General features: G+C 34.9%; 1 protein-coding gene and 1 non-coding gene across 3 annotated transcripts in view; one reads left to right on the top strand and one right to left on the bottom strand.

The window, feature by feature from the left end:
- Window positions 1-16,457, bottom strand: part of LOC145993773 (gamma-tubulin complex component 2-like) — a 182,136-nt gene that overhangs the window by 128,352 nt on the left and 37,327 nt on the right. For both annotated transcript variants that reach the window (XM_083129553.1, XM_083129552.1), the window contains exons 10-12: window positions 13,880-14,030; window positions 6,049-6,302; window positions 4,049-4,220 (exon numbers count right to left, since the gene is read on the bottom strand). In XM_083129553.1, the coding sequence (XP_082985679.1) occupies window positions 4,049-4,220; window positions 6,049-6,302; window positions 13,880-14,030 (577 nt within the window). The remainder of the gene's footprint in view (window positions 1-4,048; window positions 4,221-6,048; window positions 6,303-13,879; window positions 14,031-16,457) is intronic.
- Window positions 267-337, top strand: TRNAI-GAU (transfer RNA isoleucine (anticodon GAU)). Its single transcript has one exon. It is a non-coding gene; the product is annotated as a tRNA-Ile (tRNA).

Consider the following 16,457-nt stretch of genomic DNA (forward strand, 5'->3'; position numbering starts at 1 on the left):
GTTCATTACACATACATATATTCATATACATAATGTTTATAAATGAATGAACTGAATTGATTAAATTTTCATTTCATATATACAATAAGTTTCCTTACATTATGTTCATGAAAATGAACATTTTTCATGCATGTGTGTGTTGCCTGAGTTAACTCGGGAGTTAACTCAAGTGTTTGAAAGGCAACAGATCCCGTTGCATTAGCACTGACAGAGGCGATTTCACGCAGGTAAAACAGCAACAGTGAAAAATCAGGCGAGGCCAGGCTGGCTTGGTAGCTCAGTGGTAGAGCAATGGCACGATATGCCAGAGACCCGGGTTCGAGTCCTGGTCGAGCCTGCATTTTTCGCTGAAAAATTCTATGAATAAAACATAAGTTTTATTACAGATATTTCATCTTCTTAGCTACATTTCAGAAAAAAATATGTATTCTCAATAGTGAGCATACAATATAAAACAAAGAATAGGATTTTAAAAAAATTCAAAATTTGGGACCGAATTTTAGAAATTAATTTGTAAGGCAAGCGGTTAAAGGTGGCAAATCCTCTACACACTTGCAACAGTGAAGAGGAGCTGTTTCTTGCTCTCTGTCAGCCTAAAACTTACAGAAATTTCTTGGCAAATGAAAATTCAATATCTCTGTGCATGCTTACCATGCCAGCAAGTTTACTAATGCAGAAGTTTGACAATGGCCTCAGTTCATAGGCAGTTGGGTGGAAAGGCCTTCACAGTGGCTCATAAGTGACTGCACGTGGACCCCAAAGACTTAATTTCTTAAGGTATACAGGCACTAACTCACTCAAAGTTGAAAATATATATAGATCAGCAATAGACCTGTGCTATAAGTAGAGGCACATATTTTTGGTAAATAAAAAAGCAAAATTTTGGTATAAAGACAGCCAATTTCAGGTTCAAAAACAGTAAATAAAAAAATAAAATTTCTGTGTTATACCTGTGAAAAAATGGATCAAAAGCAGTATATAAAATGACATTTTGGTTTTAAAATTTTGAACATAATCCAAAATTTGATTTAAAAACTACACTTATTACATAATAAACATAAGCCTTCTAATAGTACATTTATGTAGTTACCAGAGTATTAAGTTTATCCTATATAAAGGGGTCCATTCATGCTTCTCAAATATTTACAGCAGGATTAATAAATTTTCTGTGAATTGCATAACTCACAGGATAATTCAAACTTCAGAAAGTGTCACGTCAGTAAATAAACTCTAAATTTCGTGTATAAGAGTCTATTTCGAATTTTTCAGTTCATTTTGCATCATTTCATGACAAAACAGGGTAGGAAAATGCACCTCACACCTTTCAGAAACATTAAAAATTAACATTACAATGTGTTATTTCTAGAGGCATGCATATTTCATTTTTGACGAAAACACGAAAATGTGAAATAACACATTCTAATGTTAATTTATCATGTTTCTGAAAGGTGTGAGGTGCATTTTCCTACCCTGTTTTGTCACGAAATGATGCGAAATGAACTGTAAAATGTGAAATAAGACTCAAACACGAAATTTACCGTTTGTATACTGACGCGACACTTTCTGAAGTCTGAAGTATCCTGAAAGTTATGCAATTCACGGAAAGATGATTAATTCTGCTGTAAATATTTGAGAAGCAAATATGGACCCCTTTATACAGGAATAAACTTAATATTCTGGTAATGATTTAATGTGCTATTAGAATGTATATGTTTAATTTGTGTAATAATGCAGTTTTTAAATCAAATTTGGGATTATATTCACATTTTTAAAACCAAAATGTCATTTTATATGCCGCTTTTTCACCGCTGTAACAGCAAAATTTCATTTTATTTACCGCTTTTGAATCCGAAATTGACTGTTTTCATACCGAAATTTTGCTTTTTTATTTACCAAAAATATGTGCCTCTAGTTATTTCACATTTCAAGTCGATAGAAATCTACTAGATAAAAAACAAAAACAGATTAAAGTTTTAATTTCACTCTCCCTTGTAATATTCAATGCATATTCAGTATGTATTTTACTTTCTTTATGTACATGTACTATGTATGTTTCACAAAAACTATCTACCTGACAATTTGGCACACACGGGTATAACAACAACAGTAAAAGATCAGGCAAGGCAGGGCTGGCTTGGTAGCTCAGCTGATAGAGCAATGGCATGGTATGCTATCTTGGAAGTGTTGGCTGGATAAATTTCTTGGAAAATGGAATGAAATGATGCCAGAAGAATAAAAAGCAATTTTAAATATGCAAGGTTTGCTGTATTTTTTTTAATAGCCATAGTTATGCAGAACTTTAGAACATTAAAAATGGAAATATGCTTCATGGGTTCAAACATATGACTTTGAAAATCAGAAACAAGTTGGAATACATCAGCATAGTTATCAGATGCAGAAGAGTACTGACCATTAAGTGTGGCAAAATCTCATCTGAATTTCATGGGACTGCACCAGTTTCCGATAAATGGAATTCTGGATATACCAGAATATAATGTATTAAATTATAGTTCAGATTAAAAAAATTACAATGAATATGACAATAAACGATAGAATAATGTTAGTTATTACTTACATTACAATATGTACTCTCTGTAGCTTATTATATATCATGTGAAATTGCTTCTATAAGCTCTAAATATTAATTATGGGAACAGAAAAAATGATTTGAGTATTTTTAAAATTGATTGAAAAACATTTTGGATAAACTGCATTTTAGGATAAATGAGTGTTTGGTGGACTTAAGTTTTAGGGAGATTTTCATCAAAGTCACACAACCGACATGTAAACATGGGGGGTTTGGTGCCAAAGTAACAACTTTACCACAAATTACACACATATTTCATGATGGATGAGGTAAACATGGTTTTCATATCTAAGGTTTGGTGTTTCTACGTTGCGAATTTGGATGTTTTCCAATTAATTTCGAAGGCCATGCAGACAATGCAATCTGCCAGTCACCGCCCTTCAACATCATCAGATGACGGAAACCAAAATAGCTACCAGAAGAAAGCTCAGCAGATGACTCAAACAAAGAAACATGTACCAGCACCACCAGATGGGAGGAAATTGAACTACCGCCATGCAGGAACAAAGCAGTGACACACTACCATCTCCGTCCAAGATGCCACACAGATGTTAATGAAGACAGAGGGCCTTCATAATGAATTGGAAAATATCCAAATTCGCAACGTGGAAACACCAAACCCTACATATAAAATACACACAGGTTGTCCTTCAGTTTGGTATCAATAAATAAATAAATAAAAATCATTTACTGTGCATGATCGAGCAGAAGTCCACAGCGACACCATGCACAATAATAAGAAAACAGTTTCATGTCAAGCAACTCCAGTGCAAAAGATTGCATTCAATTCTTAAGGTTCATTATCTCAAGTGACATGTCACTTGTCACTTTGGTGTGAAAGCTTCCTAAAAGTTACATGTCACATTTTTCCCCAGCTTTCAACTGTGCCCTAGTAAGTTTTTCTTTGTAGACTCATGAAAAATGCACATACAACTTTACACCAATTGTACCGTATAGAAGAATTAACACCTGCCTGATCATAATCATTTCATACAGCCAATGTAACTCAAAGCTTATAATAAAAACTACACCGCAGAAAATATTGATGTAGGGGTATCAATTGATATTAGCAGTTTCGGTACTGGAGTATTTATTCAAATGTAAACACCAACACTGGCCAACTTTACCAAGGTCCGGGTAACCTACGAGATACGTAACATACCAATTATATTTCTCAGTGTATGAATATCCAGAGAATTACATAAAGTGTACAATTTTTCATTAATTCTCTGCCAATATTGTGGATAAAGTAAATTTTGTGGGAAAATGATGAGAGTATCGTTGCAAGAGAATACTTGAATTCTAAGATTTCTAACTAGGGCTATGATCTTCTAGGTAAATATTTTTTCTGCATTTGTGTTGAATTTCAAAAAATTCTAAGCATGGCAACTAGAGCCTATATACCAAATTTCACGTCACACAAAATATGCACTGTAGTATGAATAGCAACAAATTACTTACTTGCACAACAATCTTTCTACATGTTTGCAGTAGAATAAATGCCTAAAGATCATCTGGTAGCAAGCTAGCACCTTCCTATTCAACACAAGGGAGACTGGCCATTTAACTTCATATCCAAATGAAAAGGACTCCACCCCAGACAGCTGAAAGTTCTCTTGTGGATTACGGTATTCTGGAGAGAGAACGTATTTACATTACATAGTTATGGTATGAATAAAGAAAGACATATTTGTGGTAAATGAAAAATACAAATTTTGATGTGAACACTGACTGCATTACTACAATAGATCCATCACTAGAATAGGGTTCCTACTTACTTTGGTAAAAAAAAATATTCCCTGGCTATTCAGTTTTCTGTTTTCCAAATAATTTCCAAACAATTCTGAGCTATTCCAAAGGATTAGAAAATAAATCAACAAATATACAAACATATTTTTTCTTGTGGAGTATAATGTTTTCTGACACTTATACAGTACCAATATAAAGTTTACCAATACAGACATTCTACAGATCCATTATAAAATTGAAAATGTTCCTTGAAAAGCATGAATGGCTTCTTAATTAATGCATATAACAAAGTTACTGCCTTTGAAAAAGAAACTGCATATTTAGACATTTACTTTGCAAAATATGGGTTTATTAATTATACCTTTATATTCATTAAATTAATGAAATTGCAGAACTTTGCACAAAATTACTGGTTATTTATAAACAGATTAGTAAATTTGGTGACAAACTGATACATCAATATGTTTATGTCTGCCAATATCTTTATACCGAAATACCAATGGTGTACTGATCAGTCTGTCCCTAATGTGGAGTTTCTCTCACCAAGAACAAGGATAGCTGGCTTTACAATATTTAATCTTGCTAGGTACAAAACCATCTATTTACACAAATACTGTATATGAAATACCTGTGTCTTTTGCAAAAAATTACCTTATTCGCCTATTGATTTCAGTGACTCACTGAAAGTTATTGAGTAAAATTCATTACAATACAACGACCACCTTTAGTATTCCCCAACTATTGGTTTGATTGATTAGATGTCATATTATGGGCACTTCAGCACAAAGGCTACATTGCCGTCGCACAATATAGGGATATGTCCCTTAACTAAACAAAACTGAGGACAGACATCTAACAAAAATATATCTGTTAAGAACTTCCTTATTCAATTTTTAAAACTAACTAAATTTGATCATTGCTTAGGACGATCTAAAACTATGTTAGGACTAAAATACCCCAACCTAGAAAAATCCGAGGCTGTAAAGGGACACTCAGCACACAGGACAACACAGCCCTATGGATTATTATACTGTTTGCAGGTCTAGATGGCAGAGCCTCGTTAGACCTAAGATATTGCAGTTACCAAGGCGTATTTCATGACTATTTCAATCATATGTGAACTTATGATGAGAACTTCCTTAACTTTTCCATGAAATCTAGGTCAACGGAAAAACAGGCACTTTCAAAGGAGCCTGAAGAGAAGGGGTGGGGGGGGGGTAAATGGTCTCTGATATCTGCACTTCGTGAAAAGTACAAAAGACAAAGAACTGTTGATGATGTTTATCGAAAGTTTCTAATTAAATAGTGGACTCAAGTCTGAACACCACCATCAAGGTATTTTCAATTCAATTTCAATTTTATGATATGTAAAATAATAATAATAATAATAATAAAAGGCAAAAAATTAGTTTTTATGACTGAAGGGTAAGATATGAAATATTACTTTGTTCCCCATTGCACGAAGTGGAAATTCATAGCTTGGGAGGGGAGGTGAGGTGATGCTTTGCCAGTTTGGGGAAAGGTGGGGGGAAGTTCCTGCATGGATCAACAGGCATAAAATGCATTGGGTGGGGGACGCCTATGCAAATTATCCTAGTGGGGGTATGCTTCAATATAATTTCCATAACTACTTTGAGCACTGCTGGCCCCCCACCCCTGAGAAAATATCACCCTTTCCGCACAAATTACAACTCATTAACTTTCCAAATTACCTTTTTCCTCGTGTGTTTCAATGCTGAGAATTTTGCACATTTGAAAAATCAGATCATAAGGCAACAACTCTGTCCTCATGTCATCCTTGTAGGGATCAACATTGGCCACTGAAGTTCTCAGAGCCAATTCGAGTAGATTTTCCAATCTTGTGGGTACAATGTCATCTATACTTTTCTGAAGTTCTGCATCACAGAGATCCATAAGCTGCACTATGAAATCTCCTTGGTCCAATAGGAAATAATGTTTTACAGATCTGCAAAGCAAGAAGCCAATAAAATTTTCTGTTACATACAGACAATGCTTATATTAATTACTGCTCAAAATGGTACAGGGTTCCTACTAATTTTGCGAACACAAATATTTTGATCATTCTGCACTATTTTAACAGGGTATCTACAATTTTCTAAAAAAATTGGATGGAACAGATTAATCGGTAGTTTATCGGTATAGGCCGATATAGGCATATCAGTGTATCAGTAAAATTACTGATTATTTTAACGATCTGATATATCTATAAATATTAGGGCTGAGCCGATACCATCACTTGCTAATACCGATAACGATACCCTAACCGATTCCGATACTTGTATAATTCCAGTATAAAAAATCAAAGGCTAGTTACTGAGTCATACTAACTCATCACATCACGTATCTAGAAACATTATTTAGGGAGCCGGTCCAAGCCAAGTATCTCGGAAATATAATTATAAAAGTGTTTTTATTTAATACATTAAAATAATGCATAGGTCTATTCGTAATTATGTGTAAATTAATTAATTGGTATTTAATTACTGCGATCAGGGGCGGCCGCTCATAAGGACAATACAGACGCCGCACTGCTGTGTGTAATCGCAAGTGAACATACATTACATTAACATTTATATATTGGCTTTTACATTGTCTGAATTGCAAATATTCAGTTGCTTACAGATGGTTGGTTAGTCGGTTCTGTATTCATTCTTCCGCGACAATTGCGAAGTTTGCACGCCACCGTGCAGGAGAATAAACAACTTCGAGAGAAATCTGGCGGGGCACCGTCCTCCCACTTTAAGAGACGTAGGGCATTCTCAGGCACGGCTGCAAGGGGTAAGAGGCCATGGAACTGGAGGAATAACACGCGCAGGATCTGTGAATGGGAGGATGGACGGTTTGTCATCCGAAACCCACCCCGTAGGTGGAAATGGCCCTCTCTCCAGAGAATGGTAAACAGTGAAGAGTTGCCAGAAGCAATGAAGTTAACAGAAGATAGAAAATTACCAACCGTTGAAAAAAATCATTCTGTATTCCATAATCTTATTCATTTATGAAAAGTGAGCAATAAATTACGCAATTTCCAATGAGGAAAGAAAATATCGGTAACTGAAAAAGTACAGACTCTTGCTTGATTTTTATTTACCGTCGCTTTCTGCTACTTTTCGGTAATCCGACGATGAGGATGAGTGATGAAATATCGAAATTGATGGAGGGACACTCACAAAGAACACCTATGCCCATGCTGGAAATCGAACCCAGGACCCCTGGCTTTGTAACGCAGTATGCTAGCCACGGAAGTCGGCTACAGCTTCTGGTTACTGGCAAAATTAGATTTAATTACATGCTTTGATTAGCACGTTTTAAAGAAGATCTTGATAGTGTAACAAAGTTTCACAATTTCTTTTCAAGCCGTCTGTTAAATAAATTGGAAGCTCGTCATCTAAACTCACCAAGAACCGCTGCAAGAACCTGTGAACTACGAATTTCTGAAAAATTGGCAAAATTGTCTGGCAACCACGAGGCAATAAAACAACCGGATAGGAAGATGATAGTATTGACACTTGTTGTTTCTTCGTTTTCCATGGAGAAGTGAAGCTTTTTCGGGAGTGTGTGCTGTAGTTGTGTGTTTGTCGTAATGAGCAGTGTGGAGAACTTGTAGGTGTGAAGTTTTTCTACCAGAAGTCTGGATGAAAGAAATAAACATAAAAAACTTAAGCCGAATTTGAATCTAGAACAAGCATGCCTGACGAATATTTCTGGTAAGTTTGAAGTTTTTACTGTAGAGCTTCTGGTAATGCAGATATCACCGTTCCAGTGAGATATTTACATTGCTGCCCTATTTCACATATCAATTTGTCATGTTGGACAGGAATCTTTTTCTGTGTAACTTTTTTACTAGGAATTTTCGCGTTCAATGCACATAAATATTCGTCATTGTGCTTGTCAAGCTGTGTAAAAATTAATATTGATTCTTCTAAATTTTCCCCTCTGTTAAGTTAAAAAATGCTACAACTAAATCTGATAGAATTCTATTTCTTCTTCCATCTTTCGTAATCTTGGCATTACTGTTAAATAATTATTAATTTATCATAATATGTTCAAAAGTGCAAAACATGATATTCGGTAAAGACGAATATATCAATTTCTTATCATGTTGGCTGCTATGTACGAAATTCACCATTTAAACTCACATTACTAGTAGAGCAAATTTGTGAGCTGTCGCCCCTCCACTTTGGTTCACCACGAGCCGCCACTGACTGCGATGCGTACGGAGTGATGTTGTATGTAGTCTAGAGTTCAAAGTGGTCGGGGAAAAAAACAGCTTTTTTTGGAAAAAAAAAACTGGAGTTTTTTCTGAAGCTCTTTTCTTTGAGCTTTTTTCGGTTTTTTTGCACAAAGTGCTTCAAATCAATGAAAATACATTACTTGGCTGCATTTTCCTTGTTCCACAGCTTTCATTTATCTCTCTACTGTAAAACGACACTTATCTAAATTGAAAATACAATTTCAACATGGAATTCATAACTAGAGACAAGCTGTAGTTGCAAAAATGCCAGCTTTTTTTTTAATGGATGATTTTTCCCAAGTGTTAACTTCATATTTTGGTAGATTTATTAAACATAGTACATAAGTACTCTCATAACTAGTAGTATTGTACAGATTTTGTAAATCAAATGTAATATGGCATAATTTTCATTGCTTTCAATTTGACATACGAACATGCACATGAAGCAAAAAGAAAAAGAAGAAACAAAGAAAACAGCCTACTGCTACATCTTTTAACACACACATCAAATGTACCCTCAATGAAACCATTTTTTCTTTAATTATATCTAAAACAGAAAATCTAGTATCACACCCATTTATATGTATATTTAGCATAACATATTCGTATTCTGGCTTTCAAGTGCATCATGCATAATTTGACTAAATGGCTGGTAAACCAGGTCACGGAGCAAGTCTTGGACGTATTTTCGCCACCTAATATGGTTGTCCACCGTTGTAAGACCACAGCACAATAAAATAATATTATAAAAGTCTATGCCGTGCCCAAAAAGCTTACCACTTTCTAATTTTCTAAACTTTATACATTGAAATGCACCCTTGAAATTAATAAATAAATTATGGCACATGGTATATGTCTAGGCTTGTTGACATATAAAATTGGGTTTAAAAATAGTTTGCAACCACTGGATCTAATAAACTCTCACAGTCAGTTACTGAGCCACAGCCTGGAAGTTACGAAACACTGTCCCCGTGTACGGTGGCCAAAAAACTGAGGCGGAAACTGAAATAGACTGGTCACAAAAGGCAAAAATGCTTAGATATGCTAATTGGAATTGGACCTATACATCTTAAAATGAGATCTAAACCACTGTGCCTCCATTGGGGATTCAACGTGGAACCCCTTGATTACAAGTTGACATTATTTTATGCCATCAGGGAGACTCATTCTTTTACATTAATATTCAATCAAAAATCCAGCTATTTTCCAACAACAGTATTTGCAATTTAAGTTACTTTGGGATCTAAATCTCCCTTTAAGTATTAAATGGAGTATATATGCATATAGTCCTGCATACATATTATGAATAGTAAAGATATGAATTGTCCTCAAACATATAATAGTTTAATATTAACATTTTCTTCATATTTGTGACATCAACAGCACTAACATGTGAAAGTTTGTTCGAAGTTCATTTTATGCTCAGATAGGATAATCAGCAATGGGACTACACTTTTAAAATGGAATCTAAATTTTTATGTAATATGTCTCCACAGAGAATCAAACTTGGTACCCATTGATTACAAGAGAACAGTGTTACCACCATGCCATTAAGTAGGCACATACATAAACTTACATGTGGCAAAAGCAAATTAGTAACTACAGGGTATCCAAAAAGTAGAAGCACATATTTTTTTGTGAATAAAAAAGCAAAATTTCGGTACAAAAACAGAGTCAATTTCAGGTTCAAAAGTGGTAAATAAAATAAAATTTTGCTGTTATAGCAGTGAAAAAGCAGTATATAAAATTACATTTTGGTTTTAAAAATGTTAATATAATTCAAAATTTGATTTAGAAACTGCACTTATTACACAAAATAAACATATCCCTTCTAATAGCACATTTATGTAGTTACCAGGATATTAAGTTTATTCCTGTATATTTACAGCAGAATTAATCAATTTCCATGAATTGCATAACTCATAGGATAATTCTGACTTCAGAAAGTGTCACGTCAATAACAAATAACCCATAGCCCGACAGCCCCTAAGAGCCTTGGCTTACCTACCGACTGCTGGTCTTCCTCCCACACTGTTCCTCCGTCACCTGTTAGCGTGGAGATCTTAGACCAGTATTGGGTGACGGGTGGTCAGCCCGTCGAACCACCAGCCGTTGTAGGTCTTCTCGACCGGGTTACCGCTCACTCATTCGGAGCTCCCCAATTTCCTCACGATGGTGGGTTGCCACCGGCCCTATACGTAGGCCGAATAAATTCCGACCAGAGCCGGATTCGAACCTACGCCATCCCGCAGCGAACGATCTCAAGACGAGTGAACGCCTTAACCTGCTCGGCTACGGAGGAGGACGTCACGTCAATAAATAAACTCTAAAATTTGTGTTTAAGAGTCTATTTTGCATTTTGCAGTTCATTTCCCATTATTTCGTGACAAAACAGGGTAGAAAAATGCACCTACACTTTCAGAAACATGAAAAATTAACATTACAATGTGTAATTTCACATTTCGTGTTTTCGTCAAAAACCAATTATGCATGCCTCTACCAAAAAGCCATTCAACAGAGATTTTCATTGTACATAACATTTGTACCAAATCAATGTGGATATTTTTTTAACATTATACTTGAAAATTGTGCTGTACATGAACATTCAGTGTGGGGAAAAGTTACTAAGGTGTAAAAAGTTTATTTAAGTGAAAACAAACATGAGTATTTGCCCAATTGATTAAAGAAAAATATTTTTTATGCATTACAGATGATTTTCGAGCTTAATTATGGCACATTCATAAAAAAGTATGATTTTTTTAAAAAAAATACAAGATGTACTGGCAACACTGGTCGTATTAAATGTGCCCGACATCTGGCCACGTTATTCAATGTACAAATGAAAGAAAAAGATTTCAAATTTATCCTACAAAAAATTAACCTACCTATCTTTTTGTAAAATAAATTTCCAATATTTTATTTCATTTGTACATTGAATAACATAGCCAGATGTCAGCACACCTGGTGCTGCCTGCTGATATGAACCAATGTTGCCAGTGCACCTCTTAATTTAAAATATATTTACTTTTTATGAATATGTCATAATTAACCCCATAAGTTGTCGGTAATGTGTAAAATGTGTAATAATGAATCATTATTTTATGTTAGGTAAATATCCACAGAGACCATCAATACACATTGAAAATTTTTGCAAGCAACTCCACAGCTGTCATTTATCCTTGCTTGTTTTCACTTCAGACAAAAACTTTTCTAAACATTACTAACTTTTCTCCCATAATGAACGTTCAAGAACAGCAGAGTTTTCTAGTTTAATGTTTAAAAATATCCACATGGACAAAGTTAATGCCCAGTGGAAATTTCATGTCTATCACCTTTTGTATAAAAGTTATACATGAGTCTCGGTTGGGTGACTTTTTGGACACCCTGTAGAAGAAATGGCAAATATGTGTATTTTGGCTGCTACAACATGTAAAATTATTTACTTAATTCCAAAATATGACGAACATCTAAACTCTTTAACTAACATTGCAAGTGAAACTGGTTACCTGTAATTAGAAAAGGCCTACAAAACCAAAATTTCTATAATTTTTTTCTAAAAAAAAGTCAACTTTTTATTGGTTCCAATCTAATCTCAGCAGAAATAAATAACCCTCATTGACCAATACCAACAGTCACACAAAAGACTGACATAGAAGGGAAGAGGACAAGAAGAAATTTGCTGAATCCATTTCCGGAACTAGAGTAGATAAAACAAAGCTAATTCACAGCATCCTTCATCCCTCTTTTCCAAGAACCAACCACCTGACCTGCCATTAGCGCAGTGTGTGGTTTAAAAACGTCCACTTATCTTAACCCCACATGCTTTCAAGGAAGAATTGGCAATGAATGGTTTATTTTATTTCACAGCGTTAACTAAGCAGTTACATGCTTATAGTTTGTCTGCAACAAATTTAATGTCTTATCATTTCTTTTCTTTGTTCATAAACCTACTTTTCGTGCACTACTACAAAAATGTTGATTTTTCCAGAAAAACAGTAAATTTGTCTGGCATTAAAAAAAAAGTAAAAATCCCTGATTTGCATACATAAAGTTTTGTGATTCTCAGCTGCAAAGATGCCATGTTCTCAGTAAATGAAGGCAGCGGACCTTCAAAATTAATCAGAAAAAAAACATCCAGTTTGCAATGTGGAAACATGTAACATTACGTATACAATATTCAAATTGTGTTTACCGCATACATCATAAGTTCTCTCAACTTTTCCAGGATTTCCAGATTTTCCAGGCTTGTAGACACCCTGTGTAACTTGGTTCTCAGTCCATTTTTGGAGTAGAAATGTGAAAATAATGACTTCAGTTAAAAAAGAAACCATAGTTGCAAGTAGGAATGCATCGATATGAAATTTTATCCAATATCAGCATAAAATTTAATAATACTGGTAATTAATATTATACCAGTGCAATATAAACATTGCGAACATTCTTTTAAGAACATGAATGTTTAATCAACCTCCTTGATAGATGTATGTGGCCATGTGTTTTGTATTTGAAAAATGGAACTGCATATTTAGACATTTACTTCACAAAACTAGCACATATAAATTACAGTGGAACCTTGATACGTTTTCAGGGGACCAGTCTGAAAAAACTTAAAATGAGGTAAAATGTAAAATCTGGGAATGTAAAATTGGGATTCCACTGTACATGTTTACATGTGTGAAAACAGAAAAATGACAGAATTTTGCTCTGACTTACACGCTATTTATTGATATATCTGTATCGTCTTTCTCATTTCACGCAATTAATGCTTGGAACAGAGGATGCGCAAGGACATAGTGAAAAATTAGAAGGTCGATACAAGAACAGCAGGTTACAGAGACAGGATGTTCTCATTGGTTTGGAATGCAGACCTTACAAATTACATTACTTGCCTCATCCAGCTGGATCTGAACTAACAGGGATTGGAATTTGTATATCTAAGCAAGTGAACCGATCTGAGAAGATTGGGAAAAAAATTCAAGACCAGATTCTGAAATGAATTCAGTGTGTCGAGATCGCTGTAGCAAGGACACAGGTATGTATGCACTTGGAGGATGGAAGCATCTCTCCCATTTCGAGAATGATCTGAGTCCATATTATGTAACCTCTCACTACCCCCTTTGTTTGCCCTTCTCTATACGTAGATCCTGATAAGGAATTGACAAATAAGGGAAGGACTAAATAATATATTGGAATGGCAGGCACAGAATTCAAATACTGGCTATGACACAATTTTTCATAAATTTTCAATAACTGAACTGATAAATGGACACATTAGCAACTTCTTTCCATACCTCAATCTACCCATCAAATCATTCTCATCCATCAGCAGCTCAAGCAGAGTTTTGCTGGCAAACGTGTACGCCTTTTCTATTGCTTCAACATACTGTCGCTCCTTGATAGTGTAAACTATCTCCTCTGCTTGCGGTGACTTCACATTTTTACCTGAAATACAAAAAATAAAGGATAAACTAATGATATTTTATCCAATGCCACAAAAGCACGAGTATAATATTTAGTGATATAGAAAACTAATGCCAAACCAATATTAAATGGTAAATGAAATAAGGTTATCCTATGTCCAGATATGTTATTTGTTTTAAATTCATTTGATGCTCAGAGAAGCTAAAAGAGACCACACCTGAGATATAGGACATGAAGAAGGGAACAGGTCAGTGGTTTATCCAGGATTTTTCCATTGGGGGGAGGGGGGGTTCTGGGAAATTTTGGGGGGTGTAAGTTTGGGGAAGTTAAGTGCATATTTAGGACCGTTTTAAAAATGTTAGCCCTAATTCAATTTCTTCATGGATGTTTCTAGAGATTAACCCCCCCTTCTCCCTACCCTTCACGTAACACGGAAGAAAAAAGATGTCAAATACAGGAAAAGATGGAAAATAGATTAATGTTAACATTTCAGTTTAACGTTTCGAGTATTGCTTTCCTTCCGATAATGTTCAGTACTTGATTTTATCAATCGTTAGACAAAACACAAGGGATGACATTAAAAAACACAAAATTTTAACGTATTATTACCAGAAATCATTTCATGCAATTCTTAAGCTAGTTACGTATAAAGAAATTAGGAACACTTGCGCAATATTTTAACTGTATTTGTATCGTTCTTGCCGTAAGTGTAACTCGGAGTTCAACTTGGGGGTGCCCAATTGAAATATCAGAGAGAATGCATTGCATGTGTGTGGACACACTTGCCTGTCTGAAGTAGTAGTAATAAATACACATATAATATGACTTAAATAAATTATGACACTGCCAGCGAAGCGAGCAAGAAAATTTTTAGAACTATTTCTTTGCAAACTGATTAGGCTATGCATATTATTAGTTAAACATAGCAACAGTATCCCATGATGTTTACTCTTTACAATCTTGCTTTGCTCGTTCGTTGAAGACTTTAATATGAAATTCCTTGACCGATTTCATTCAAAAGCAATATCAGGTATCTATCAAACGTGCATCCCAACTTCCCACTATATTTTAACGTCTTCATGGCCATGTTCTAAATATATCGAGTTTCATTACTTTATTTCAGTTTGTGAATCATCGTTTAAACAGAGATTTGAAAACACCAGCAGAATTTGGAACTCACTCGCTACATAGAACTATTAAAATTATACATGAATATTTTCTAACTGTTAGAACAGGAGGGGGCCGGGGGCATGTGGTGAGGTAAAGAGGACGCCGAACGAGCAAAGCAAGATTGTAAAGAGTAAACATCATACTGTTGCTATGTTTAACTAATAATATGCACATGCATTATACCCTTAAAAAAATTTGGAAAATACGCTTGGCGCTTTTGAGAGTTCATATTTCAAATACTAAATGAGAGACTATAGGGAATTAGGAGTCACGTGCCTCTTTGCCTTAAAAGAAAACGAAACAACATGTGCAAATAAACGCATGGCATGTTAACTGCAAAAGGAAGGCAATGAATTTTCACTTCTAAATTGAGGCAATGCTTTATTTTCAATTATTTAAAAATTGAATAGCATTTATTTCACTATTCAACACAAAGAGCACAATGAACCAAACAAATTTTCTCTCTCCACGTTTTAAAGCAGGAAGTGGCAAGCGCCGTCGTGCCCTCACTGGTCCACCTATGGTCAGATATAAATTTCTTTTATGTATAATTCCTTACACTCGGACCCGTAGCCAGGAATTCTTTGTAGGGGGGGGGGGGGGGCAAAGTAAATCCTAGAGGGGGCAAATTTTTAATTTATTGTGTCGGTCGCATTGGCAGATATAGCAGGGTACGCAGAGGCACTTGACACCTCTCCCAAAAGAGATAAGTAACAGAAAAGGGATGATATCTTAAAAAAAAAAAAAAAAAAAAAAAAAAAAAAAAAATTGCAAATTATTGTGTGAATTGTATTATATAATAGTTGAAATACATGTTTTGACACCTGACAAACAAATAGGAATCCCTTGATTGATCAATGACTTCTTGGATTACGGTGTCATCATTAATATTTCATATTAATTTTCATAGAAATAAATTGTTTTAATAGGGTGCTAATAATTTTATGGGGGGGCATTCTCTTTTAACATTTTTTTTTTCATGTAGATCGTTTGGCTCCCAGGGCCGACTCTCACCGCGCCATAGCTGTTGCTCTGAACTTGGACTATAAGAATAGAAGGTATTGCAAGCGAAGCGAGCAAGAAAATTTTACGAAATGTATTTTTATTTGTATAAAATTTGAAATCGAGAGGGGGGTAATTGCCCCTTGCAAGTGCTCTTGGCCGTCTCGAAGAAAAATGCAAGGATCTTGTAAAAACTAATTCCATCATGAGTATCCAATTGTCCTGCTATTCTTAGATTCTCCTAGTCTTTTTTTTTTTTTAGTTCAATGTTTGCTT

The sequence above is a fragment of the Lepisma saccharinum genome, chromosome 10 (genome assembly GCF_977018435.1).
Source record: "Lepisma saccharinum chromosome 10, izLepSacc3.1, whole genome shotgun sequence".
NCBI lineage: Eukaryota > Metazoa > Arthropoda > Insecta > Zygentoma > Lepismatidae > Lepisma > Lepisma saccharinum.